This window comes from Hippocampus bargibanti, linkage group LG01 (genome assembly GCF_051943395.1).
Source record: "Hippocampus bargibanti isolate YZ-2025 linkage group LG01, ASM5194339v1, whole genome shotgun sequence".
In the NCBI taxonomy this organism is placed as follows: domain Eukaryota; kingdom Metazoa; phylum Chordata; class Actinopteri; order Syngnathiformes; family Syngnathidae; genus Hippocampus; species Hippocampus bargibanti.
Genome location: NC_142734.1, coordinates 5600730 through 5626634, shown reverse-complemented (window position 1 = coordinate 5626634; position 25905 = coordinate 5600730). Strand labels below are relative to the sequence as shown.

Below are 25905 nucleotides of genomic sequence, written 5' to 3'. Positions count from 1 at the left end.
AGAAAAAGAGCCCATCATAACATTAAGAAACAATCAGTTGTGCCAGAAAGGTCGACAAACAAGTTTTGTTGAGTGATAATTTCACATCAGAGTACTGTTCAAAATGTGTGTCATCAACGCAAAACATTTTAACTCATTCACTGCCAGACATGTAAAAATGTGTGCACTCCATGCCAGGGTTGTTGTCATTGTCACTTGAATTCCAGGACCCACAGATTATTTTGACTTTTAGGACTACATAAACATTCAATACAGTGTTAGAAACCCTAGACTCTCCTTTCATCCGGAAAAAAAGAGTTAATTCCTAAATTATCTGGGTCTGGAGTTATATGAGCTTGAAATGAGGGCGGCTGTTCAAAATACAATGCAATACATAGACATTAGTTTATATAGCGCTTTCACAACAGCTGAAGCCGGAACAAAGTGCTAACATGGAAAAAAGGGAAAAGAAAACAAATATTGCCAGCGCTTTGTCGGCACCCAAGCATAAAAAAACAAAACCCAAACAAATTTGGGAATGGCGCTCTACGTCATATTTTAAATTCTCGAATAAATCCGTGAATGGCTGTGAATTACAGAGCAAAATCAAACAAACATAGCCAATATGTCCTCCAATTCTGCAATGACCAAAAGAATCCCGCTTTTTCCACGTCCAGCTATTCTGCAGGCCATACCAAATCAAACACTCTTAACTGAAAATATCCAACATTCATCGTAAATAATTGAAAGCCAACACGGCGCATTTTGCAAATAGTTTATTGGAAATAAATGAAATGTGCCAATGAGTGAACGGGATGGAGAGAGTGTGTTGGGGAGGCTGAGATCTTTGGTCCATTTATTGTGTGGGTGGGATCAATCGGTGGGAGACCAGAAGAAAAAAAGGCACTTGGGTTTGCGGCTGTCTCAGGCAATAAGATGTCCATGATTCCGAAAGTAAATATTCACATACAAAATGCATACACGTACTATACAGGGGAAAAAAGCCAAGTGACTGTGCAGTAAATTGAAACATTAACATTTAGATGAATAATCTCCGTGGGGTATTTGTGTTTTGGAAAGAAAATGTTTCATTGGGCTATTAAGTCTTTGGTGATAATTTAACTTTTCTAACACTATGCACCCCCCCCCCCCCAAAAAAAAACATGGTTTTCAAGTTATGCTTAACCCAACAGCAGAAATGATAACAGTCAGATACACGAACGCCTGCTAAATGAGGCTATTTTAGCTGCTTGCATCTTCAAAGCTCACGTGATAAAACTACGTTATATTCCGCTTTCATGCATATACAGTGAGACCTCAACTTACAAACACCTTATCTTACAAACTTTTCATCTTACAAACGTCAAATTTATGAAAATTAAACCTTGTAATAAGCACTATTTTCATAATACACACCCACCACGGCTGGCGGAGTGATCTTCGGCGGAAGCACACGACCGAATAGCTTCCATAAGCCATCAACGACCATCAAAAAGGTAAATAAAACTTTATTTTACGGCACAGCTTATTTCTTTAATTACAGTCCTCGTGTAATGCGCCTCTCTTTCCAAATCTCTTTGACCTTCGACCTCCAACGCCATTCCATCAAGCCATAAATGACCATCACAAATGTAAATAAAGTGACTTTATGATACAATGCAGTGTATTTCTTTCATTACAATACTATAGCACATTTATTATACATAGAATAAGGTATGTTGTGTGTAGTTTTAAGGCTTATTTAGTTGAAAAGTATATTTTATGGAAACCCGGGAACGGATTATTCCCATTTTAATGGTTTCCTATGGGATTTTTTTTTTTAGATACACACTTTTCCCCTTACACACTTTGTCTGGGAACCAATTAAGTTCGTAAGTTGAGGTCTCACTGTACGAAAAAAAAAAGACTGCAGGAAGTCATCTCAGCTGTGAACTTTGAGTATGCTAGCTGGGCTATCCTGTTATTTTTCTGTTTTTGTTTTTTATATGAAGCTAACCAGACGCTTGCCAAAGCTTGATTCCCCAATGTATTTTTCAGTCAAAAAAAGATTACGGAACCACTGTACAGCAAGCTATATTGAACAAATATTACTACATTTTTAAGAGTTGAAAGAACAAAAAAATCTTAAGGATAATCAATAGGAAGTTAAACAGTTTTTATATTTTTTTTACTGTGTATTTTCCCACAGTTCGGACAGTTTGATCGAGGCCTCGGGGAAGCTTCAACAATGAGGTATGACTTGTTTTTCTTCACGTTTTACTGACAAAGCAAAGTAAGATGCTTTCATTATCGGAAAGCAAGATTTTTAAACAAACAAAAAACAGGAGGGGGGCATATTTTCATACTACACAGAAATTATAGTATTTCACATATTCTGGGCAGGGCAGAAGGGGTGATATTAAAAAAAGAAGAGCCCCACTTGACAAAAACCGATGATGTCATTATCTTTCATCTCGCAATTTGTAGCTCTGATTCCCGAACACAGATCATCATCAAATTCTCTAATTTCACCTCATTGATCTGAAGTGATATCCTTATTACAAAAAAGCAGTTAAACCCTCTAACCTCTCACCCACAAACATCAAAAATCCCCAGCCCGCCCTCCTTATCATTGAAGTTTATAACATCAACCAGCACAGGATGACAGAAAAGCACAACCTTTGTCGCCTGTAATGCTCCTCAACTCACTTCAACATAATTACTTGGTACCAAGATACACAGCAATACTTTTATTGCTTTATTTTAGCTTAACAGCGAACAAAAAAATGAACCAAGCAATAAAAGTACTGCTTTACCTGGGCACAAAAACTGTAATAGGGTCAAAAGAGTGAAAAATGAATGCAAACCATGCCAATATCATGTATCATATATCATCAACCATAATCTAAACCAGTTGCCATCAGTGACTGGAAATATAATTACCTGCATTTCCATAAATGGGTAGAAGGTACAAATCACCAGCGTACCCACCTGTTTCCATTCATATCACAGAATAACTGCCCCCCGCCCTCCCTAAAAAATCCAAAAGACGTTTTCTTGGGTGACAATTTTCCGGATAAAATGAGCCCGATGGCTCATTACAGGTTAGGAAAGAACAGTTTAGCCAATTAGCCTGGCTCAGCAACTAACGCTAGAGAGCTAAATCTAAAGCACAAGTTCTCCGTAGTTTGTAGCAACTCAGTATTAATGTTTCCTTAAAATGTTGATTTTGCGTCATGAATTGAAAGAGGGACAAATTCCCCCATTGTGGGACTATGAAAGGCTTTCCGATTCAGATTCTGACCAGACAAAAGGGTTAAGTGATGGGAAAATGTAGGTAGAGTATCATAGCATTGCAGGAAGTGTGGCAATGGGTCGCTGTGAATATGTGAACTCCTTCCAGCGATAGCGGCTGAAGATTCAGGGGAGTGCAAGATTGAGAAGTAAAGGGAGCTTTTGAATGAGCATTAGGATTCCAATGTCAAGGGCAGGCCATCCGTGGGGGCCTTTGAGGGAGGCCGTTGTGAGAGGCTGGCATTTGGTTGGGCGCCGTAGAGGAAAAGGAGGCGGCGGCGGGTGGGCCAGCATGAGATGCACCTCGAGAGCTGTACGGTGGACAGCCGCCGTCGCGATATCGGTGATCTGGGCGTCCGGGTTTTCGATCGTGGTTGGAGCCGCTGTTGTAACGCTGGCCACCGGATTGATAGCCTGGTCCCTGGAACGTGCGGCGCTTGCCTTGGAAGATCTGAGTTCCAGAATCAGAATTGCTTCATTGTAATTACAGGTAACATCCGACTTACGACCACCCGTACTTACGACATGAACACCAGACCCTACATAAAAAAATAATAATAATATTTCTAGGCCTGGCAACCTCAACTTGTCTGAACAGCAAATCGGAAGGCTATGGATAGGTTGAAACGGACTAGTAAATTCACTATTAGTTAGCCACTCAAAGGACAACCGACACCTGCGGACAAGTTGTGTCCATAATTTGTAAAATCACTTCAAATGACTTTGACTGAGCGCATTTTACAAAGATTCCACCACATGTAGCTATATTTTACGTTTTAAGACTAGCGCTGAATATTCAAGGAAGTCTTGTTTTCGAGTTGATGACGATGCCAGAAGTGACGTCACGTCAGGAACGCGCCTGACCGAGAAAGCAACACACAATGCATTTTGGGTACTTTGTTTGGTCTGAAAACATCGTGTTGATCTGTGTTGATGGCAAGCAAAATTAGAAGGAAAAACACATAAATAACGCGATGGTGAATCGTTGTGTGTCGCACCAACACTACCAATTGCGTTAACACCATAAAAGTGGCCACAAATTCTCAGCAGACCAATCAGCCCTTTTCCAACGGAGCTTGTGCGCCACCTTGTGCATGTTCTGGGAGCTACATTGGAGTCCAGACTGCTCGAATTGATACGGAAGGACTTTTTTAATCGATTGCAAACATTAATGCTTTCCTCTTCAGAACTACTTGACTCATATTCATAATTGGATGAGTAACAAGAAAGCATATTCTCCGAATCTGAACTCTCGGAAGCCATTGTTTTGTGTCTGGAGTATCCTGGCGTGACGTCACGAACAAGGGGGCGGGACCTTCTGAAACTCGCCATTTCCGAGGTCATTTTGAAGCAGTTTTGGGACACTTCAAGTCATTTTTATTGGTGCTTTGCATTTGACTAAAAATATCAGCCTGTGTGTTTTGGGTATTTTAGATGCTATAAAACGTTTTTCTGATGTCAGTTAGGAAACAAAAAAATGGTGTCGGAGGTCATCTGGTCATCAACGTGCTAGCAGGACAATTTTGGCCACGCAGCCAGCATCTCACTCTCGCACAGCAATCGACTGTGTGATGGCACCAGTGGGGGGGGGGGGGGGGGACTTGCGTGTCATTTAGCCTCCGAGTCTCTATTCAACATTTTAATGGATTTCGATTTACGACCATTTTGACTTACGACCATTTGGTCGGAACGGAACTCGGTCGTAAGTCGGATGTTACCTGTAATTGTCATACAGGGTACAACAAAATGGCCACGGATGACCTGCCCTTGATAATGGGCATCTTTAAAAAAAAAACTTTTGGGTGCGCCTTATACACCGGAAAATCCGATATTTTTCATAAAACCATCTGGCACCTGTTTGGCCGGCGGGGGTCGGAACTGGCTTGGGGGGCTTTGGATTTGCGTCGGTGGAGGAGTTTCCACAATATTCGGACTGGCCACTGATGACGATGTCGAGCTGCAACGGGATCGATCCGAATAAGCCGTCCGAGGCTGGTAAACTTGTGAAGAAAACCAGAAGAAGACATGGCGGGTTCAGAAAAAGCCTTTCACACTGAGCTGGTGCCAGTGCCAACCAACCATTTTCAACTCCAACACGTGTTGGTTTGTGTTTCACATTGGCTGTTTGGTTTCATGCTGCATGCATCCTTCCCTTGATTTGAAATTTTGAGAGTGTTTCATTGAGCATGTTATTGTTTTTCACTCATTCACTGCCATTCACGAATTTATTCGAGAATTGAAAATATGACGTAGAGCCCCATTCTCTAATTTTTTTTTTCTAGTTTGGGTGCCGATAAAGCGCTGGCCAGACTTCTGGCCATGATTTTTTTCCCTTCCACAAGGGGGCAGCATTTCCCTTTTTTCTACATTAGCGCTTTGTTCCAGCTTCAGCTGTTGTTAAAGCGCTATATAAACCATTATGTATGTATTGCGTTGTATTTTGGACAGCCGCTCTCATTTCAAGCTCATATAACTCCAGACCCATATAATTTAGGAATTAACTTTTTTCCTGGTGAAAAAAAAAAGGGTCTTAAGGTTTCTTACGCAGTATTGAATGATTATGTAGTTCTAAAACTCAATATTCTTCGGGTCCTGGAATTTGAGTGACAATGACAAAAACCCTGGCACTGGAGTGGACACATTTTTTGATATGTCTGGCAGTGAATGACTTAAAATAATGGCAGGGGTAGAATTAAACAGTTCGTTTAATTAAGCGTTTAGCCAATTTTAGTAGAGGTGGCCAATATCATGTTGAAGGCAAAAAATGGGGGGGGGGTTAAAAGTTGACTATACGGAGGCGGCGCCAATGACAATTTTTACCAGATCCAAATTGAGTGATGCTCGTCATCAGCGGTTCCAGATCAAATGTAAATCTGACAGCTTTGCCGAGGTCCTCGTCATATTTGCGCTCGCTCACAAAGTACTGCAAAGAAGAAAGAGCGACAGACCAGAATAAAGAGCACTGCGACTGAAACGACGAGACGTCACAGAGCGGTTGAAGCACCTTGATGTCGGCCCGCAGTTCAGTCAGTTGCTCTTCAGACATGGACGCCGATTGGTCCGCCAGCCTGCGGAGCTCCTCGGCTTTCTTCTGTCGGGCGTTCAAAATGCCAACTGGAACAAACAAAAGCAAGATTTGAAGAGACAAGACGGACATGTTAAAACAATGTTTGATTGTACTTGTAGTGATGTGCTTTTGTGTTGCCTAGGATTACTGCACAATCAGTCTTTCAGAAGTAGGATTGCATCTGGGCTCAAAAAAATAAAAACATTTTGACAAATCTAAACTAATTTTGCATTCCAGTTACAGGTACAACATAAGCAACACATTAAGAACTCGCACAAGTCACCGCAAATTCTGACAAATTTACTCATTCACTGCCAGACGTGCAAAAATGTGTCCACTCCAGTGCCAGGGTTTTTGTCGTTATCACTCAAATTCCAGGACCCACTGAATATTGAGTTTTAGGACCACATAAAAATTCAATGCAGGGTAAGAAACCTTAGATGTTCTTCTTTAATCAGAAAAAAAAGAGTGAATTCCTAAATTACGTGGGTCTGGAGTTATATGAGCTTGAAATGAGGGCAGCTGTCCAAAATACAATGCAATACATACATATCGGGTTATATAGCGCTTTAACAATAGCTGAAGCTAGAACAAAATATACATATCGGGTTATATAGCGCTTTAACAATAGCTGAAGCTAGAACAAAACGCTAATGTGGAAAGAAGGGAAATGCTGCCGGCTAGTGGAAAGGAAAAACATAGCCAGAGGTCTGGCCGGTGCTTTATTGGCACCCAAGCATGAAAAAATATTTTCAATTCCCGAATAAATTTGTGAATGGCAGTGAATGAGTTAAAGGACAACCGACGTCACTTTTTTGTTTTTTAACTGACATCAGAAAAACATTTTATTGCATCTAAAATACCCAAAACGCAGTATGATATTTTTAGTCAAATGCAAAACACCAATAAAGATGACCTAAAGTGCCCAAAATCTGCAAAAAAATTAAGCTGCGAATTGGGCATTTTCAAAAAGTCCCGCCCCCAGATCGTGACGTCACGCCCAGACCTCTTGCATTGCTTGTGAATCAAAACAATGGCTTCAGATTCGGAGAATATGCTTTCTTGTTCCACATCCAGTTATGAATATGATTCAAATAGTTCTGAAGAGGAAAGCATACATGTTTGCAATCGATTAAGAAATTTATTTTTGCCATTTTGAGGCAACATTGGGGGGAGATCTCTCAACGAAAAAGAGGCACAAACTGGCGACCTCCTGTGGCCACTTCCGTTTCCACAGGCTGATAAATTCTTTATATGGCGCTTGGACGCCCTCTTCTGGCCTTCTGGTGGCTTTTGGGTGCAACACGAGGTCCCCAGACCAAACAAGTACAGCAAAATACATTGACGTGATGGAAGGACCGCTACAATGCGTCTTTTTTACAGTAAAGGGCGGTCCTTTAGTGACGTCACGTACGGACTCGACACCAACTCAAAAACAAAGTTTCTGCAGTGAAACTGTGATTACTCGTGTACATTTAAAGCCGGCCCAGCTAACAAACAGGCATTTACTTAGCACTTAAAACAAGCCTCCTGGCAAAATGGAACACCGCAACCTCAACTCAGTGACACAATGCCAATTTTCAATGAAGAAAATGAAAAATCCATGTGACCCCATCTGAATTTTTCTTTCAACTTCAGTTGGCACGAAACAGAAAAAGGGACAGGATAAGCTAAAAGGAGCAAGTTTCTAGTTTCATGTCTGTACATTTTCTCACGCTTCCCTGGAGAAAGACTGCGCCCAGTTTCCCCTGACACCCGACACCGTTCAATTTTTCCAGGAACACTCTGCGCTTAAGGACCAGAGTGAACAACACATCTTGTTTATCCACTTGGCTTCTTTATTTGCCTATTTTTCGTGTATACACATACTGGAACGCATACTGGACATACAGTAGTTGGACCCTGGAGACTGCCCCATCCCACTTCTCTGTCCCAAATAAAAATATGTAACAAATAGGATTTGCTTTCTGGAGACATGCCAGGCCAGATGTTTAATTCCTATGGAGCATAGTTGTGGAGGGGCTGCCACCTCCCTGAAATTTGTCAAAGTACGAGTACTTACTGGCCTCTGCTTTGACTTTGTCCATTTCAGTCAGCAGCGTCACTTCTCTGTCCATTAAGCTGTAAAAGAAGACGGGATAATGTCTTCCATCAGAAAAGAATTGCAGAAATGTGAATCAAGAAGCAGCTGTACGCCATTGGGAGCATGCGATGAGCAGTTATGCGTTATATGGCTACAGTTAAGCAATGGCAAGCCGTGAGGGTCTGCAAGGCTTTCTCAGCTGGATTTAAAGTATCTGAATCACAGACTAATTAATTATATTTTGTCCATAAATTATTTTTAAATTATTCCAAATTGTCGATTAGCTTCCTTGTATTATCTTTTCCCTGTTGCGGTGCTTCCATATGTATGTTTTCGTATGTAAGAATTTAACCAATCACATTTCAGCCATCATTTGTTACCAGGGTCAGAAATCTCCTTGAGCGCCTTCACAATCAGTTCTGCAGGCTCTGGAGAATGAAAATCAATGCTGTTGCTTTAACCAATCAGAGTTTGAGTTGGCAACCCAAGGCCTGCTCGAAGGGACTGGCAATGTCATTTTTTTGCAAATTATGATTGGCGAGTCACTAGCCAATCATAATATCACGAGCCGAGAGTAATAAGTGCATACTGGCCAGAGCTAGCACACTGTATCGATAGCGAGATGCATAAGAAAATATATTGTGTTAATTTAATAGCAGTTTCGTCAACCCACAACGGCTGAAGGAGGAGAAGAAATGGATTTGGTTAGAGATTTATTGTTCAAGACAGACTTTTCAAGAAAAAATGGACATCATTAAGAAAGGTCAGTCAGTTATTTCCTGGCTAATGGTACCCTCTTGTGGACTTGTAGTAAATCATACCACATTTTTTTCAGTTTGGATTGATTGAGACCTAGCACTACTGAAGGCCTAGCGATGAAATCCACAGCCCGCCACTGCAGTTGAGTTTGTTACATGTCTCTGACATGAAGATGACAAGGACTTGGTCCGGAAAACATTCTTGACATTACTCCAAATGATTTGCTTCCTATACGCAGAAGAGGCTAGGCAAGCTGCGTGACTGCCCTTCTCTTACGCAAAACAAAACAAAAAATTACATACGTGGACTGGAGCTCAGCAAAACTCTTCTTTATCTTCTTGAGGGATGACTCCATCTCCTCCTTTACAAGCATCCTGTAGCGAGTCAGCGAAGCGGTGCATCGTTGTAAGTCCTTCACAGAGCGGTCAATGTTGGGAGCTGAGGACACAAATTGGCGTTATCAATAGAGGGACCAAAAAAAAGTCAAATTGTCATTTGGCCTATCAATGAATCTACAAATGATTGTGACGAAAGTGACTATTCATTCTAACACAACATGTCACCTCACTGCGAATGAATTAAGAACTGCTTGAGAATTACCGAAACCGATATTTTTAGCCATTACTTCACACCACAAGATTAGGTATCTTATACTTTGTCATTTTAACAGTGGAGGCAGATTTGAGGAGTGAGTCAGATCTTACCGATCTTTTTCCCCGCAGATGACCGTTGCTGACTTTGTCCATCGGAGAGTACCGAGTTAGAGTTGTGATGCTGTGAATCTTGTGTTTTGATGCCTTTGGGCCCCCGGGAAGAACTGTGGACTGGCAGAGAGGACGGCGCATTTTCCACTTCTGCACCTGTAGAAGGGCCACAAATCAGAGCTGTTCAATCCCCCTAGATGCCTAATCGACCATCTACTGTGTTTGGTTGATTGCTAAAAAAATAATTTCAAAGATACACAGCATCATAACAACCAATATGACCGCAATATTTTGGGAGGAATGTCAGTGCCATGTGATTGTCATCGCTGGACAGCTCTGGGGCGTTTGTGCACCTGGAATGGGGAGCATTTTCACAGCCCTGCTTTGTTCAGCGGAATAGTCGTTGCTATTAGACAGTCTGCGGCTTGGAATTGAAGCGGATTTACGTGGGACAAGAGATTGGTTTTGCACATTTACAGTATACAGTTGACATTTTTATTTTACTATGCTTAGAATGCTTATGTTTGCTTTCAACATTTAGCTTGTAGCAGACATGCACATTTCACCATGGCGTCCCTAATCCACTGGTGAAAAGGATGCTTTAATCCTCTCACATTTCATCTAGAATTTAGAGGGTGCAGAAAGTGCTTCAGATTGAATGATTGTGTCTTTTGTGTTGGGTCACATTATTTGTTATTTAGTTTTGTTGCTGTTGTTTTGACTCCAAGATGGTGCAGCGAGAGTGGCTGCCTTTACAGCATGTCCTGTTTTTTTTTTCCAACTTCTTCCTTTCCTTTCATCACGTTGCTGCTGTGAAATGTAAATCACTCCACTGCAAGACTAACAAAGGCTAATCAAGTCCTTTTATTATTTGTATTATTTTTATTTTATTTTTTTATCAACAAAGAAATGACAAAATTAAAGTGACCCATTGGTTTTCGTTCTTAATCTGATCCACAAATTGGAACCAAATCCAAAGTGGACGAACGTCAAAGCAATATTCCACAAAGCAAATCATGACAATTCAATGAATCTGTTTTAGACACCAAATAATTTGTATTAAGTGACTGGAGTTGAACAAACAGTAAAATAAAACAAACTACATCAGTAATGAAATGGTTAAATAAACATTAAACAACATTTTATGGTTTGTTGATGAAATATTGGCATTGGAGACAAAGCAAGCGAGGGTCTCAATGATCACAGTCTGTTAGCACCCTCTATTTTTACAGTACAAAGTTAGCTACGTACACTGTAGCTAACCAGTAAATTCGGTTTACCAGTGATTTCAGATGTGGGGAGCTCAGAGTCCAGCTCTGACGCATCCAGGGAAGCCGAGTCCAAATGTTCGCTCAGGGAGTCAAGTGACTCCCCCTCGACCACGGATCCGTTGGGGTGGAAGCCGTTGGTCTTGTCCTTGCCTTCCCCGGTTGGCGCAGCTTCAGACGGGCCTGGTTTGGCTTCGGCCTGGGGCTTGGGCTTCTTTTTCTTGTTGGGCTGCAGAATAGCCAAATGTCACTATCAAGGTGGTGGTAGTGTTTGTTCTTTTGTCCAGTACCAACAGGACATGAGGGATCAACTCTGTGATGACCTCATACTATTAACACATCACGGTTGAAGATAAAAATCGTGTACATGTGTTTGTTGTGTGCTTGATGGCAGACCTACCTTCTTTTTGCCAGTGACACTCCACTCCTTTAAGATCTCCGTCGCACTACCTACAAAAAGGTGTGACGGAAATAATGAACGTGAAGAGTAAAATACATCTCAGACTGTTTGAATGACAATTTGGAGATGTCAAGGTGTGATCAAAAATAAATAAATTAAATACAGTCATACCTCAGCTTACGAACTTAATTGGTTCCCAGAAAGTGTGTGTAAGGCGAAATGTTCGTCTGCCAAACATTTATTTCCCATAACATTAAAAATGACAATCAGCCGTTCCTAGGTGCCCATGAAAAATAATTTTCCACTAAATAATCCTTCAAAATACACAAAATGTACCTTATTTTATGTATAATAAATGCGCTATTGGATTGTTATTAAAGAAAGAAACTGTATTGTATAATAAAGTCGTTTTATTTACCTTTGTGATAATCGTTGATGTAGTTGCCTCTTGATATCCGAGTGAAGTTGCCGTACTTTCTCGGCGATAATGCCCTCACTCCCACTGTCCCCTGCTAGCTGCTTTTCGTTAATCCAAATCAACAGAAGCTTTTCAACCTCTTTTATTGGCTGAGAACGTTGCTTAGACAACACAGAAACACCCTTAGCCACACGTAGCAATGGTCAACTTAGCATCCCGGTACTGGAAAGCTAAGTCACACAAACACACACCTTGTTCGTGTTTTTCGATGATCTCCTTCTCCTGCTCGGCCGTAATTGTCTTTTGTGTCTTCTTCGGCTTAACACGAGCCTGTGGTGGGGTCTTTTTCAGTCCCATAATAGCAAAAGTACTCCACAACAAACCACGTCTGCACTCAAAGAACAGAGTGGTTTGGTTCGTCCGCCGAAAACTAGTTCGTTAGTCAAGATTATATTCTTGCGAATTTAATGTTCGGAAGGCGAAAAGTTCGTGAGCTAAAGCGTTTGTAAGCTGAGGTATCATTGTACTCGGATTTAAAAGTAGGTGTTTCTTGTGCTTGATATAGAGCACATGTGCGTAAAGTCCCCTTGCCAGTGGCACTATGATGCCAGACACTCAAAACAGAGATCTAGACAGGTGGAATCGCATCAAACAGACATTGCCACCCCCACTCTATGGGGTTGTTGTCATTCTACGTGTGACCGCTGCCCATAAGGCATTTGTCAACTGTAGCTTTTATGGGAAACATGAGCCAGTCAAAGATTAATTGGAAACACCTTCTTCGTCAACAATGGATGACGTCCTCATACCTTCTAAGAATGCTTGAACAGCATTGTCAACGCAGTTCTCAAAATGCTGCAACACCAGAACAATCTCATTGTTGCTTTTGTTGGGCACAACTGCCCTGACGGCGCTGATCTGCAACACAAGAAAAAAAGATATCATACGTGGGTCGCATATCACGTGGAGCAGGTTGAAAAAGAAAATACAATGAAGCGACTTGTTAAGGCAGGTGGCGACGCAGTCCAAATCGGCTTATGGTAATTTCCTGTGATTCATGTTTTTGGAAAATTAAAGTTAAAAGCTTGCCGACACCCTACTCCGTGTAGTTGCAAGGTCAATAAAAAAAAAAATACATTTTTCATATTAACTCATTCACTGCCAGATAAGTGCAAAAATGTGTCCACACCAGTGCCAGGGTTTTTGTCATTGTCACTTGAATTCCAGGACCCACATAATATTGCGTTTTTAGCACTACATAAACATTCAATACAGCCTTAGAAGCCTTAGACTCCCTTTTTTCATCAAAAAAAGTGTTAATTCCTAAATGATATGGGTCTGGGGTTATCTGAGATTGAAATGAGGGCGGCTGATCTGAATACAATGCAATACATACATATTGGTTTATATAGCGCTTTAACAACAGCTGAAGCTGGAACTAAGCGTTAACATGGAAAAAAGGGAAATTATGCTCTCTTGTGGAAGGGAAAAAACATTGCCAGAGGCCATGGCCAGCACGTTAGCAGCACCCAAACAAAACAAAAAAACAAAACCGAACAAATTTGGGAATGGCGGCACTCTGTCATATTTTGATATACATTTGTGAATGGCAGTGAATGAGTTCATCACATAATCAATTAAAGAAAAAAAATCTCAGACATTTATTTTTTGGGGATCAATTAATACTGAGAGCAAAAGAGATTGATATCCAGCTTGCTAGCTACAGTATCTATTAGCCTTCTATTAGCTAGCTAGCTAACTTTCTATCCATTTGAGTTACTTCCGGGTTGAGTGAACGGTAGCGCGTATGGCTGCCGCTGCTCACCCACAGAAAAACTTATCCTGTGACTATAAAGTGACCTTGAGAGTTTTGAAAGGCGCTTATAAATGAAATGTATTATTATTATTATTATATTTGTGGAAGGTTTTGCAATGTGGTAATGTGCCCCCACCCCGAAAGAAAAAAAGGACAATTTTTCTAGAAATATTAATTAGATATTTACAAGTACCCATAGTTTGCATTTAATAATAAATAGTAATACATTTCTTTTCGCCTTTCAAAACTCTCAAGGTCACTTTACAGTCATTCCAAAGTGCTATTGAGCACCTAATGTTGCATATTCATGTAACATAAAACCTATGCAATTTAAGATGTGCAGACATTTTGTTTGCCGTTTCCGGTGCGATCCCAACAGTACAGCTAAACAAGAGCGTTATTTGCCTCACAACATCTTGCTAGTGATGTTGCTCTTCTCAATGATTTTAGGATGGAAAGTACAATATCTACATTTTCTACGCTCATACCTCGCACTTAGTCTGTATGGTCATGTGTCAGACACATTAGTCGGCCAGCTTTGGCCACAAGGGGTTCAAATCACTCATGAGCACATCAGGAAATATCATTGGTTATTTGCATACTGTAGAGTCATCTAACGTTGAAATGAAACTTCCTGGACGACTGTGTGTGAAATTTTTCGTTTAAATATAGACGTCAACATCTCATAACATCACTTAGGCCAAGTACTGCAAGATATTCCATCTGTGACGGTGTCTTTATACTGAATGCCAGCAGTGCAGCATATCTGTAGGCAGGGGCTTCATTTATATGGGGAATTTCATACACAAGCTTAATAACTAAGTATGCTTCAGATACATTCAAAGTACAATATATAAAAGCAAAGTTAAGTAATCGAATGAAGCTTACCCCCCCAAAAAAAATAATGTTTTAAAAATCTGGAATGATTTTAATCATAGGTAATGGAAATCAGCACCGTTTTTTAACTTGAATTGAAAAGAATGTCCACTACTGCACTGTGATAATGATATACAAGTACAGCACAGAGCGCTAATGTGCATGTGGAACTGTCGCGGCTTGGAATTGAAGTGGATTTATGTGGGACAGGAAATGAGACAATTTCTTTTTGTCAGTAATAATAATAATAATAATAATAATAATAATAATAACAACAATAATAATACATATCAGTAGATGCTACTGCTTCGTGTTTGCTTTCAACATTTAGCTTGTAGCAGACGTGCATATTTCACCATGACGTCCCTGATCCACGAGTGAAAAGAATGCTTTGATCGTCTCCTCTTTCATCTAGAACTGCTTCATATAACAAAGAGGGTTCAGAAAGTGCTTAAGACTTAATGACTGTCTGTGTCTTGTGTTACAGTTTTTATTTAGTTTGTTTTTGCGAGAGTAGCTGCCTTTACAGCAGGTCCTGTATTTTGTTTGTCTATTTCCTCCTTTCCTTTCTTTTCATTACTTTTCCTGCTGTGAAATGTAAATTTCACCACTGCTAGACTAATAAAGTCTAATCCCAACTGGGAAGCATGTGGAAGAAGCGTCATTAGATGGCCTTGTGTTGGTCAAAGCTTGGGCACAAACTGGGCTTTCAACTGCACTGTGAACAGAAGAAGACTGACAAACTGATTACAGACGTTACGTACCCAAGTGGCTTATTGGTAACGTCAATGTTTTGGAGTGGCCGCTACAAAAATCATGATTTTAACCCTCTTGAAGATATATGAGCTAACCTAAAACGCATGCGCGAGCAAGGCAGCCAATCTATGCATCTTCATTATTACATCTTGCGTGTATGTGTGTTTGTTGCCTTTATTTTTTTTTTTTTGCCCACAGGCTTATGGCACAATACAAACATTTGAGATGCATTTGCATAAAATTGCTAACCAAAGCAGACTCTCCTCACAGGCTTTCGGGTTAAGTGAGGTGTCAAACTTTAAACAAATAACACTGAAGCATTTGTGTGCACGGTGAGAGTGAACTGCTGGGCGTGCTCAAACCAACACACCTTTTCTTTCATCCTCTCCGGTGGTCCTCCCTGGGACATGACCATCTTGGAACGTGTGTCAAACACCACTCCCGAAGTGTCTGAAATGAACAGGAAACCAAACAAAATAAATGAACAATGCGGAAAATCAGTGTCTAATAGTTATTTCACGTCACTTCTGAATACAGTGATACCTCCGCTCACGAACTTAATTGGTTCCCAGAAAGTGTGTGTAAGGCGAAAAGTTCGTCTGCCGAACATGTATTTTCCATAAGAAACAATTAAAAATGAAAATAATCTGTTTCCAGGTCCCCATATAACATAATTTTCTACAAAATAATAATAATAATATTTCTAAGCGCCTATCAAAACTCTCAAGGACACTTTACAGTCAGGGGATAAGAACTTTTTTTGTTTTGTGCGGGTGAGCAGCGGCAGCCATTCGCGCCATCATTCACTCTACCCGGAAGAAAAAACAACAAACAAAATAACAAATAATGACAACACAGAGACACAGAAAGTCATTCATTCTTCACTTGCTGTACCCTCTTTGTGACATGAAGCAGATCTAGATGAAAGAGGTGAGGATCAAAGCATCCTTTTCAGCAGTGGATCAGGGACGTCACTACACAAAATATAGCTTATTTTATGTGTAATAAATGTGCTGTTGTGTTGTAATTAAAGAAATCAACTGTATTGTATGATAAAGTCGTTTGATTTACCTTTATGATGGTTGTTGATGTAGTTGCCTCTTGATGATATCCGAGTGAAGTTGCCAGGCTTTCTCCGCGATAATACCCTCACTCACACTGTCCCCTGCTAGCTGCTTTTTGTTAATCCAAATCAACAGAACGTTTTCAACCTCTTTTATGCTGTGTGCTTTGGTTCGTCCGCCGAAAACAAGTTGGTCAGCCAAGATTATATTCTCGCGAATTTCATGTTCGTAAGGCGAAAAGTTCGTAAAATGAGGTATCACTGTAGTACATTTCAAATTATTTCAAAATATTTCCGCTCAATTCCCACACTGCCTTGTTTGTGTCAAACAAAAGGGAGTCTTCAAGGATATAATTTGCCCTTAATTGTACAAACAGTGAGAGGAAAGTCCAAAGTTTACCACATGATTCCGTGATAGGAAAAGAGGTTGGAATGACAGTAAACAAGAAAGACCAGCGGTCAGGTCACTCTGCTACTTTTTAGGCCACCACACCTCCACATGCATGTCAGCCGTGAGCGTGTTTTCATTCCAGCACACACTTTACCTTTTTGGTTCTTCTTGGCCATGTTGACAGCCGTAAGTGGGTCAAGGGGCTTCAGCCGCTCAACGATGAGTTGTGAACGTGCTTAAAACAATGAGTTCAAAGTGCTCCTTGGATTATTCAAGTGGGTGTTGGCCAGATGGGGATTTTTTTCTTCTCAAAACTTGTTCTGTGATGGAGAGGCTCACAAACTGGTCAGATCCTTGACAAGAGGAGAACCAATGTGAACCGTCACCAGCTCAGCCAAGGATAAAATTTCTCTTGCTGGTGCTCAACGCTAATCTGGGAAAGAGAATAAGAGGGTAGGGGTGGGGTTAGTTCTTTGTCTAGTCAAAAACAGGGATTGTAATGGTGGGAGTTCGATAGTGCTGTTTTATGTTCAGGGCCACTTTACGAGGGAGAATTTTTTCCCCAACACTGATGGAACATCACTCTCTCACGCACACATAGACACACACAATGTCTGCAACGAACAGTCACAGTGTTGCCAATTTTGAGACTTTTAGGCACTCTGGAACTGGTAAAACGCTCCGTCATCGTATTCCAATGTAGTTGCTTCAAAGCAAACAAAATCCTTCAAATTTTACACAATTTATTCTGATGTATTTTTTGAATCTGAAATGACACCGTTATTCCAAAAAGAAAATTTGCCAAATCTCTTTCTATTTGTTTTCTGGGCGGGACTTAATCTTTTCCACCAATTTAAGACACACAGACACACATTAATTGCTATTAAAGAGCTTCAGTTGAAAAAGGCAATGCCAGACTTTATTCAATTGTTGCTTCATGTTTTGGAATCCAAAATCTATCTTTTCAGATTGTCCTAATCGTGTCACGTGTTTGTCGTGTAAGAATCGGACTGTCGAGTCAATATAGGAATGGACAGTTTGTTTTATAACAAGTTCAACGTTGTTTCAGAGATTCATTTTTAAGCAGCTCAAAAGAGAAACGGCACTTTTCTGTCTGACCAAGTAAGCAGTGGCAGGAAGTCCTGAAATACAAATACTTTGACGTGTCACAGATCGGTGCAAAGACAAATCATTAAACAGGATACAATTTTTCCCCCATTATTGCGCTGTAACAACTACAGTACTGCAGCAGACATGTTTGCTAGTTCAGACACCCTTTTTGGCACAAGTTACCACAGGGAACGGAGAAGGGACACGATTTGTTAATTAAGAAAGGGACTTAATTTTTCAATTCGTGATGATTATTGTGAAAGTTGGTTCTATATTCACTTCGGAGAAGGGACACGATTTGTTAATTAAGAAAGGGACTTAATTTTTCAATTCGTGATGATTATTGTGAAAGTTGGTTCTATATTCACCTGAAAACGGCAAATTGCGTTTTAGTTTCATCTGTCAATTTCTAATCAAAGCGATGATGGGCAACTTATGATGCGTCCTTTTATGTTGATTAAGTGATTTAAAAGTGAATGTTTTATACAGTATTGAACCACGCAGTGACGTAAGCAGGTCGATGGGCTTCGTCGACCGCGTCTCGAGATTCAATGACTGCAAATTGTGAATTCGTGTTAATCAGGCACGGTTTGTAAAAAAAAAAAATATTTCAAAGAACATTGTCCAATTCCATTATCAAAAACTGAAGTAGCAACCGACGCCAACTAAAGCGAAGTCGGAATTCTACGTCTTGCGGGACAAATAGAGGTTGTAGTAGCCGGAAGGTTACTACCGTGTATACGACACAATGATTTGCTTTATTCTCGCTCGTTTCACATTCGCAGCCCAATTTCGGAATAAGCAGCGAAATTAAGAACTCAGATTTGCCAAGATTACTAGCCTTACCCAACGCCATGTTAGCTTTGCACTCCGACGGCCACGATCAGAATTATTCAAGCCTCTGGTATTACATTTCCAGCAATACAAGCACGGTAATAATCACCACGTTTTTATCTTGTCCGTCAAATATGAACGTAGGATTGCTACAATAGGCAGCTGCCGGCTAGCTTGACTTTGTTGTGAAAGAAAAAGAAAACAGGCTGCCCGTGTATTCATTGGACACCGGTGAATGCAGCTCGATGGAAGGTGATCTTTTTTATTTGGCGTGCACATGCTAGGCTAGCATGATATGACACAATATGCGAAGCAAATAATAGTTACGACTAGTTGATGCAAATGGAAGGAATAAATCAGGCACGGTGATAACGCAGATCTCAAAACTAACCTACCTATAGGAAGAGAAGCGTCAAGACAAGAGGCTGTTGGGCTCTTCCGCCGTTCGACTGCTGCTCTGCTGTCGTTTGCTTCAGGCTTCTCCAGGGTTGCCAGGTTGGGACCACAATAACACGCATTTATTAACCATTCACTGCACGCAGGCATTGTTGACATAACCCATTTTAAATGCATTTATCGGAGTGTTCTGTTATTTCACTCGAATAATAATAGTGAATAGTGAATTATAATAGTGAATGCCAATAGTTGGAACATGTTGTTTATCTGTATATCTGCCTGTCTTTTGTCTGTCTATGTATCTGTCTGTGAAATTAAAAATAATTATGTTTTATCAGTGAAAATGTTATGTGATGATGGGATGAACGCTTGAGGTTTTTGTTTCATTCAACAGTAGCCAAAATGGAACTGTATAGTGCCACTTAGCAGTTTTTTTGACGACGATACTAGTGCAGCGTGTTCTACCGGAAACAAATTCCTTGTGTGTTCTACATAGTTGGCAATAAAGATGATTCTGATTCTGATTCCACGACGTGTGCAGGATGATCCTCTTCTATTCATACATGGCAACCCAGAAACCGAATCGTCACTTCCGTTGTTAGGGAAAAATCGTTGACCTGTTTTGGTAACTTGCACCTCCAGATTAATCGATTAATTGACATCAATCCAACTGTTAATTCTCAAGTTATTTTAATTGAGTTATGATCTCACTTGTTGAAGAACGTTCACTGTGGATATAAACTGGCTATTCCAAATCTTGATTTAGAATTGTAAAAACAAACTGCAGTCCAACCTACCCGACAAAAATGTGCAAATCATTGTGGAAAAAAACAACATTAAAAAATAAATCCACGAAGGCCGAGGGAGAACATACGTCTGTAGAGTTACATTAAAATGGAAGAGGTAGTCGAAAGTTTTATCATACGCGTCTTAATAAGCAAAGGGTTCTGTAGTGTTTGCCAATATTTTGAGGATACAGATGAAGATGCTGGGGTTTTCTTTGGGCGTGACCATGTTGGATAGGATCGGGAATGAGTAGATTAATTCATATTTATACTAGAAATTTTGGATAGAAAGTCAGAAAGACCAGATTGAGATGGGTTGGAGAGAGTGGATATATTGGGAGACGGATGCTGAGTCTAAAACTGCCAAGCAGGAGACAGAGAGAAAGACCAAAGAGGAGGTTTATGGATGTCGTGTGCGAGAAGAGAATGCACAAAACAGGGTTAGATGAAGGACACCGAGTTGCTGTGGCGACACTAGAAGGGAAAACCCGAAAGGAAAGGAGGACAGATTTGATTTAAGTGATCGAAATACACAAAATACAGACAACCTTGGAGTCGCAAGGAAGGGTGAAATGGAGTACACAAATAAATATGGCCGTACGTATTTCATCTCAGGATTTTTTCTAAAAGTTCATTTACATTTCCTGCACTGTAGGTGGTAGTATACACCAAAAATACGTTATCCTCCAGAAAATTGAAAGAAGAAGGAACAGCCGCCGCTGCCACTGATTTTGTCGTTATGGACTATGTGAAGCCCCGCGTCGAGGACAACGTAATGAGCTGACTATACCAGCGATCTTGTAGTGGTTGCCTGTTTTGGGACGACGGCCCTGGAACCCCAGGTCGGTGTGGGGGATTGCTTGGATTGAGCCACGGAGAGAAAACGGAGCTCTTCAAAATGGCAACCCCCTATGTTACGGATGAGTCTGGTAAGACCAAAGCACGTGTCACTCTCCAGAATCCAAACACAACGAACAAATGTCCGTTTGGAAGCGGCTTCCGTTACTGCGTGTTTGGCTATTGCAACGTTCGCAACGATGTTTAATTTCCATGCAAATGGTTCACCGTTGCTACTCGGAGGCTAGCTGCTAGTTAGCAAACTGCTATCGCGTGGCTAATTTACTGTAATATTCATCCCTTGTATATAGTTGATGCACGAAGAGAAACGGTAATTATAAGTGATGTGGAGAAGAGTACTCGAACGTCATGTTACAGTGGTATGGAGACAAGCTGTGTTCCTCAAGCTTTACTGAGCCATAGCATATACGTATATATATATAACACAGTGTCGTCTATTGTACGTTAGGAGAAAATCGCAATAGCGTCGCGATTATGTATGTATCTGGTAATGTATTGACTGCTATCCATTGAAAGACTATTCACAACTGTAGTCACGACATACAATAAAATACATATTAATTAATATATAGCGCTTTAACAACAGCTGTAGCTGTAACAAAGGGCTTTACATGGACAGCTATCATTTCCAGGAAATAGCAGTCAAACCAATTTCAAAACCATTGTTTCAGACATCTATTCTCTCCGGACCATGTTGTATAACTATCTTTGGAACCCAAAAGAAATGCGTATCTTTTGATTTCCTGACATTATGATAACACACAATGACATAGCAACAGTGGACCATTTTAAAAGCAATTGTTTGCATGTGACACAATCACACTCAAATATTTGATTGCTATATGCCCAAGTGGGTGAGTGGAAAAAAAATTACAAAGCAGAAATGACTTAATGTGGAAATGACCAGTCCAATGTATTGGCAGCACAAAAGTAAACTTTATAGTCTTATATGTGTCTTTGAAGGTTTACCTCAATGCTTTTACCTTCTGTTGTTCAGGAAAATACATTGCCGCCACGCAGAGGCCGGATGGCACATGGAGGAAACCGCGGCGGGTGAGGGAAGGCTACGTCCCCCAAGAAGAAGTCCCGGTGTAAGTCCGCTCTTTCCCAACCTCTTCATAGGACCCCACGTTTTTCTTGGAAATGTTTGAACCCCCCTTTTTTTGCATTTCAGATATGAAAACAAATATGTGAAGTTCTTCAAAACCAAACCAGGTCTTCCTCCAGGCTTGAGTGCATCGGACACCGAGCCCCCGAAGCAACAGCAGCACAAGATCCCGGGATGTGCAGACGGCACCGCCGCCGGCCTCTCTAAGTCGGCCAAACGCAACCTGAAACGGAAAGAGAAGCGAAAACAGCAGCAACAGCATGACCCAGAGGAGAATGCGGCTGAATTGGCGTCTCTCTCCGATGCCGTTGAGAATGTGAACATCTCGGCGGGCGGTGAGCACTCGCACAAAATTGCTGCGGCAGATGATTCCTCCGAAGCGGAAAAAGCTAAGAAGATTAAGAATATCAGAAAGAAGTTACGTCAGGTGGAGGAACTGCAACACAAGGTAGACTCAGGGGAAATCAAGCAGCCAACGCATGATCAGTTGGAAAAGTTGGCCCGGGCCAAGACTCTACGAGCCGATTTAGAGCAGCTGGAGGGTCACTCGTGAGAACGGACAAATGTGGTCAAGTACTTCCTGTGTGATTCCAGCCTCCATCTCATATTATTTAACATGGGCAGCCTGAGACATGGAGCCACACGCAATTAGAATGAATCCAAATGAGCAAATGGAATGAAAATTGGATTTGGATTGGATTTACCTTTATTAGTCTCGCGGTGGAGAAATTGACATTTTATAGCAGCAAAGGTAAGAAAGGAAAAGGAAAGAAAGAAGTAGAAACACAAAATACAGGATCTGCTGGAAAGGTAGCCACTCTCGCGGCGCCATCTTGAAGTCAAACAAACAAACAAAAAAGCCTAAATAACAAATAATATGACAACACAAAGACACAGTCATTCATTCTTAAGCCCTTTCTGCACCCTCTTTGTTACATGAAGCCGTTCTAGATGAAAGGATCAAAGCGTGCTTTTCTCAACAGTGGATCAGGGACACCATGGTGGAATGTGCACGTCTACTACAAGCTAAATGTTGAAAGCAAACACCAAGCATCCATTGACAAAAAGAGATTGTCTCACATTTCCTGTTCGATGTAAATCCGCTTCAATTCCAAGCCCCCCCGCCCCCCAAAAAAAATGCTCCACACAAACGCCTCGATCGGAAAAAAATGGCCCAAGTCCAAATTACATTTTATCCGTTTTGTTAAATAGGAATACAACCTTAATTCCACTGAACTATGTTTGTGTTAAACGTAAACATCTTGTTACACATCCAGTGCAATAATTATTGTAATTAGTAATTAATCAGCCCGTTTCCACAGGCTGATAAATTCCTTCCATGGAGCTTGGACGCCCTCTTCTGACGGCTTTTTGGTGCAACACGAGGTTTTCAGACCAAACAAGTACAGCAAAATACATTGACGTGATGGAAAGACTGCTACAATGTGTCCTTTTTTTCGGTCAGGGCGCTCCTTCAGTGACGTCACGTTACCAACTCAAAAACAAGACTTCCGGAATATTCAGCGCGAGTCTTAAAACATAAAATATATCTATATGCGGTGGAATCTTTGTAAAATAGGTGAGACACGTTAGCACTCGCTAACAGGTCTGGGCACAAAAACATACCAAGTCAATTAGACACGGAAGACATACGTTAGCAGACTTGTGCAAAAGTTGTTCTTTGCATACGGCCTGCTTTGGTCAACAATTTCTTGCCGCTGGTCATCGAAATTTCCCATTCAACTCAGAGGGCCACTTTAAATGCACGATTCACACGCAACGTTACATTATACTGTACTAGCCTCTTCCTCTGCAGATATATTTAGTGCTCGAGCGCCACTGGCAACCCTTAAAAAAATGCATAAATCGGCCTCATCATTGCATCATTGCTTGTGACAGAAGTCACGGTTTATCGTCCGGAAGTTACAGTAATTGAATACACTACAAAGACAAGATATTTGCTGTTCAAACTGAAACTTTATTGTACCGAATAATCATGACAGTCATGTTTACCGCTATGCTACATCACCTTTTCTTTTAGCAACATTCAATACACATTTAGTAAATAAGGATACTAATAGTTGAGGCCACGTCACATAAACAGCTGATGAAATATCTTCACTCGGAATGATTCCCATCAGAATGACCAAAACGTCTCCATGTAAAGTCGACTCGAGCTGCTCACACCAAGTCTACCCTTTTATTGACATTTCATACTGCTGTTTGTTTGTTTGTCCACATATTTTAAACAAAAAACAAACCCAACTTTTGTTCCTTATCCATTTTGTATTAAAAAAACATGGAAATGTGGCTTGTTGTTGTGTGTGTGTGTTAAAAATGATTGATGTAATAATCATTTGACATCATCTTAAATTAAAACCACACACTACAGCAAATATGATCTTCAGATTGTTATTTTTTGGGGGGGGGTGTTAACTAGCAGATACAATTTCAGAGGCACCACAATCGCTAATACGTATCTGATGACATTTTCCGGATGCTGTTGGGGGAGAGATGCCCTTTTTCATTTACCCATTTACACCGAGCGTGTTCATATGTACACAGATAAGTTCATTTTCAAATGCATTAATATAGTTTTTTGCCACATTAATTATAAATATCGTAATTTCTGGACTAAAAAGCGCACCTGATTATAAGCCTCACCCAGTACATTTTTAAAGGACAACCAACGTCACTTTTTTGTTTTTTAACTGACACCAGAAAAACGTTTTATAGCATCTAAAATACCCAAAACATGCAGTATGATAATTAATCAGCTCGTTTCCACAGGCTGATAAATTCCTTTCATGGAGCTTGGTCGCCCTCTTCTGACTCTTTTTGGTGCAACATAACGTTTTCAGACCGAACAAGCACAGCAAAATGCATTGAGGTGATGGAAGGACTGCTCCAATGTGTCCTTTTTTTGGTCAGGGGCGTTCCTTCAGTGACGTCACGTACGGACTTGTCACCAACTCAAGAACAAGACTTCCGGAATATTCAGCGCGAGTCTAAAAATGTAAAATATAGCTATATGCGGTGGAATCTTTGTAAAATACGCTCAGTAGAAGTTATTTGAAGCCATTTTACAAATTATTAACACAACTTGTCCGGAGACGTCGGTTGTCTTTTAAAGGACAAACCATTTTGTACATATATACAGCGCACCTGTCTATAAGCCGCATGTTTGTAAAGAAAGACAGTACACATAAACATTTTTCAATGTTTTAATAATATACCTTACCCTCTCTTTCAAAACAGTGCCTGTTACGAGGCAGCAACACAACATACATTACGGTAGTAACATGGCGCGAACAGGGCTCGTAAAAAAAACATGCCGGGGTACAAGTGAGTCAAGGCACAAAGCACTCGCTAACTGATCTGGATACAAAAACATACCAAGTCACTGAGACACGGAAGAAATACGTTAGCAGACAAAAATTGCCAGTTTTGGTAAACGATTTCTCGCCGATGGTTATCCAAACCTCCCATTCAACTCGGATGGACACTTTAAATGCACGATTAACATAATTACCGTTACTAGTTACACGCGTACACACACACACACGTTATCACATTGTGCTGTTATTATTCAATGATTATATTTTATTTTTTACTAGTTGGTATGATAGCATTATTAATATGAAAAGCAAATTAGTGACAGCTGATCATCAGACCAGAGTAACCACAGGGAATGTGAAAGTTAGTGGATGCTCTCTGTGCACATCTAAATCAAGCCATATAAATAAAAATATTTTATATAGTGTATTTTTTTTACATGAGTAATTCGTTTTTCACATAATTTTACATTATTTTTGGTAGTTAATTAATCTAAGCACCAAAAAAACACAAACAAACTGAGGAGCCATTTGGGAGCCAAAAGAGCCGGATCTTTTTAGTGAGCCGAGCTAAACGAACCGGCTCGCTGAAAAGAGCCGGCATTCCCATCACTTGTAGTTACATT

General features: G+C 40.6%; 2 protein-coding genes across 3 annotated transcripts; one reads left to right on the top strand and one right to left on the bottom strand.

The window, feature by feature from the left end:
• Nucleotides 1-740: 740 nt before the first annotated feature.
• spats2 (spermatogenesis associated serine rich 2) lies at nt 741-19352 on the bottom strand. 2 transcript variants are annotated; one of them, XM_088992073.1, is made up of 13 exons: nt 19193-19352; nt 17008-17286; nt 15770-15849; nt 12761-12869; nt 11534-11583; nt 11146-11362; nt 9866-10021; nt 9464-9599; nt 8382-8440; nt 6257-6366; nt 6073-6175; nt 5107-5252; nt 741-3703 (listed from the first exon to the last, which is right to left on the bottom strand). In XM_088992073.1, exons 2-13 carry the CDS (start codon nt 17027-17029, stop codon nt 3440-3442), a joined length of 1452 nt encoding a protein of 483 aa, XP_088848199.1. In that variant the 5' UTR covers nt 17030-17286; nt 19193-19352; the 3' UTR covers nt 741-3439. The 2 variants fall into 2 exon arrangements, with proteins under 2 accessions (XP_088848199.1, XP_088848207.1); XM_088992081.1 differs by lacking the exon at nt 19193-19352 and adding an exon at nt 18810-18920.
• Nucleotides 19353-20381: 1029 nt separating this feature from the next.
• On the top strand, nt 20382-24312 carry pym1 (PYM homolog 1, exon junction complex associated factor). Its single transcript, XM_088992058.1, has 3 exons — nt 20382-20907; nt 21834-21927; nt 22011-24312. Exons 1-3 carry the CDS (start codon nt 20877-20879, stop codon nt 22495-22497), a joined length of 612 nt encoding a protein of 203 aa, XP_088848184.1. The 5' UTR covers nt 20382-20876; the 3' UTR covers nt 22498-24312.
• The last annotated feature ends 1593 nt before the right edge of the window (nt 24313-25905 follow it).

Excerpts from the sequence above, each read along its gene's own strand:
- spats2 (XM_088992073.1), bottom strand. The coding sequence starts at position 17,029 with ATGGCCAAGAAGAACCAAAAAG. Across the intron at positions 6,367-8,381 it reads CAAAGTCAAAGCAGAGGCCA|TTGGCATTTTGAACGCCCGA; the intron begins GTAAGTACTCGT and ends TGTTTGTTCCAG. Across the intron at positions 5,253-6,072 it reads CATCACTCAATTTGGATCTG|TTTACCAGCCTCGGACGGCT; the intron begins GTAAAAATTGTC and ends TTTCTTCACAAG.
- pym1 (XM_088992058.1), top strand. The coding sequence starts at position 20,877 with ATGGCAACCCCCTATGTTACGGATGAGTCTG. Across the intron at positions 20,908-21,833 it reads CTATGTTACGGATGAGTCTG|GAAAATACATTGCCGCCACG; the intron begins GTAAGACCAAAG and ends TCTGTTGTTCAG. Across the intron at positions 21,928-22,010 it reads CCCCAAGAAGAAGTCCCGGT|ATATGAAAACAAATATGTGA; the intron begins GTAAGTCCGCTC and ends TTTGCATTTCAG.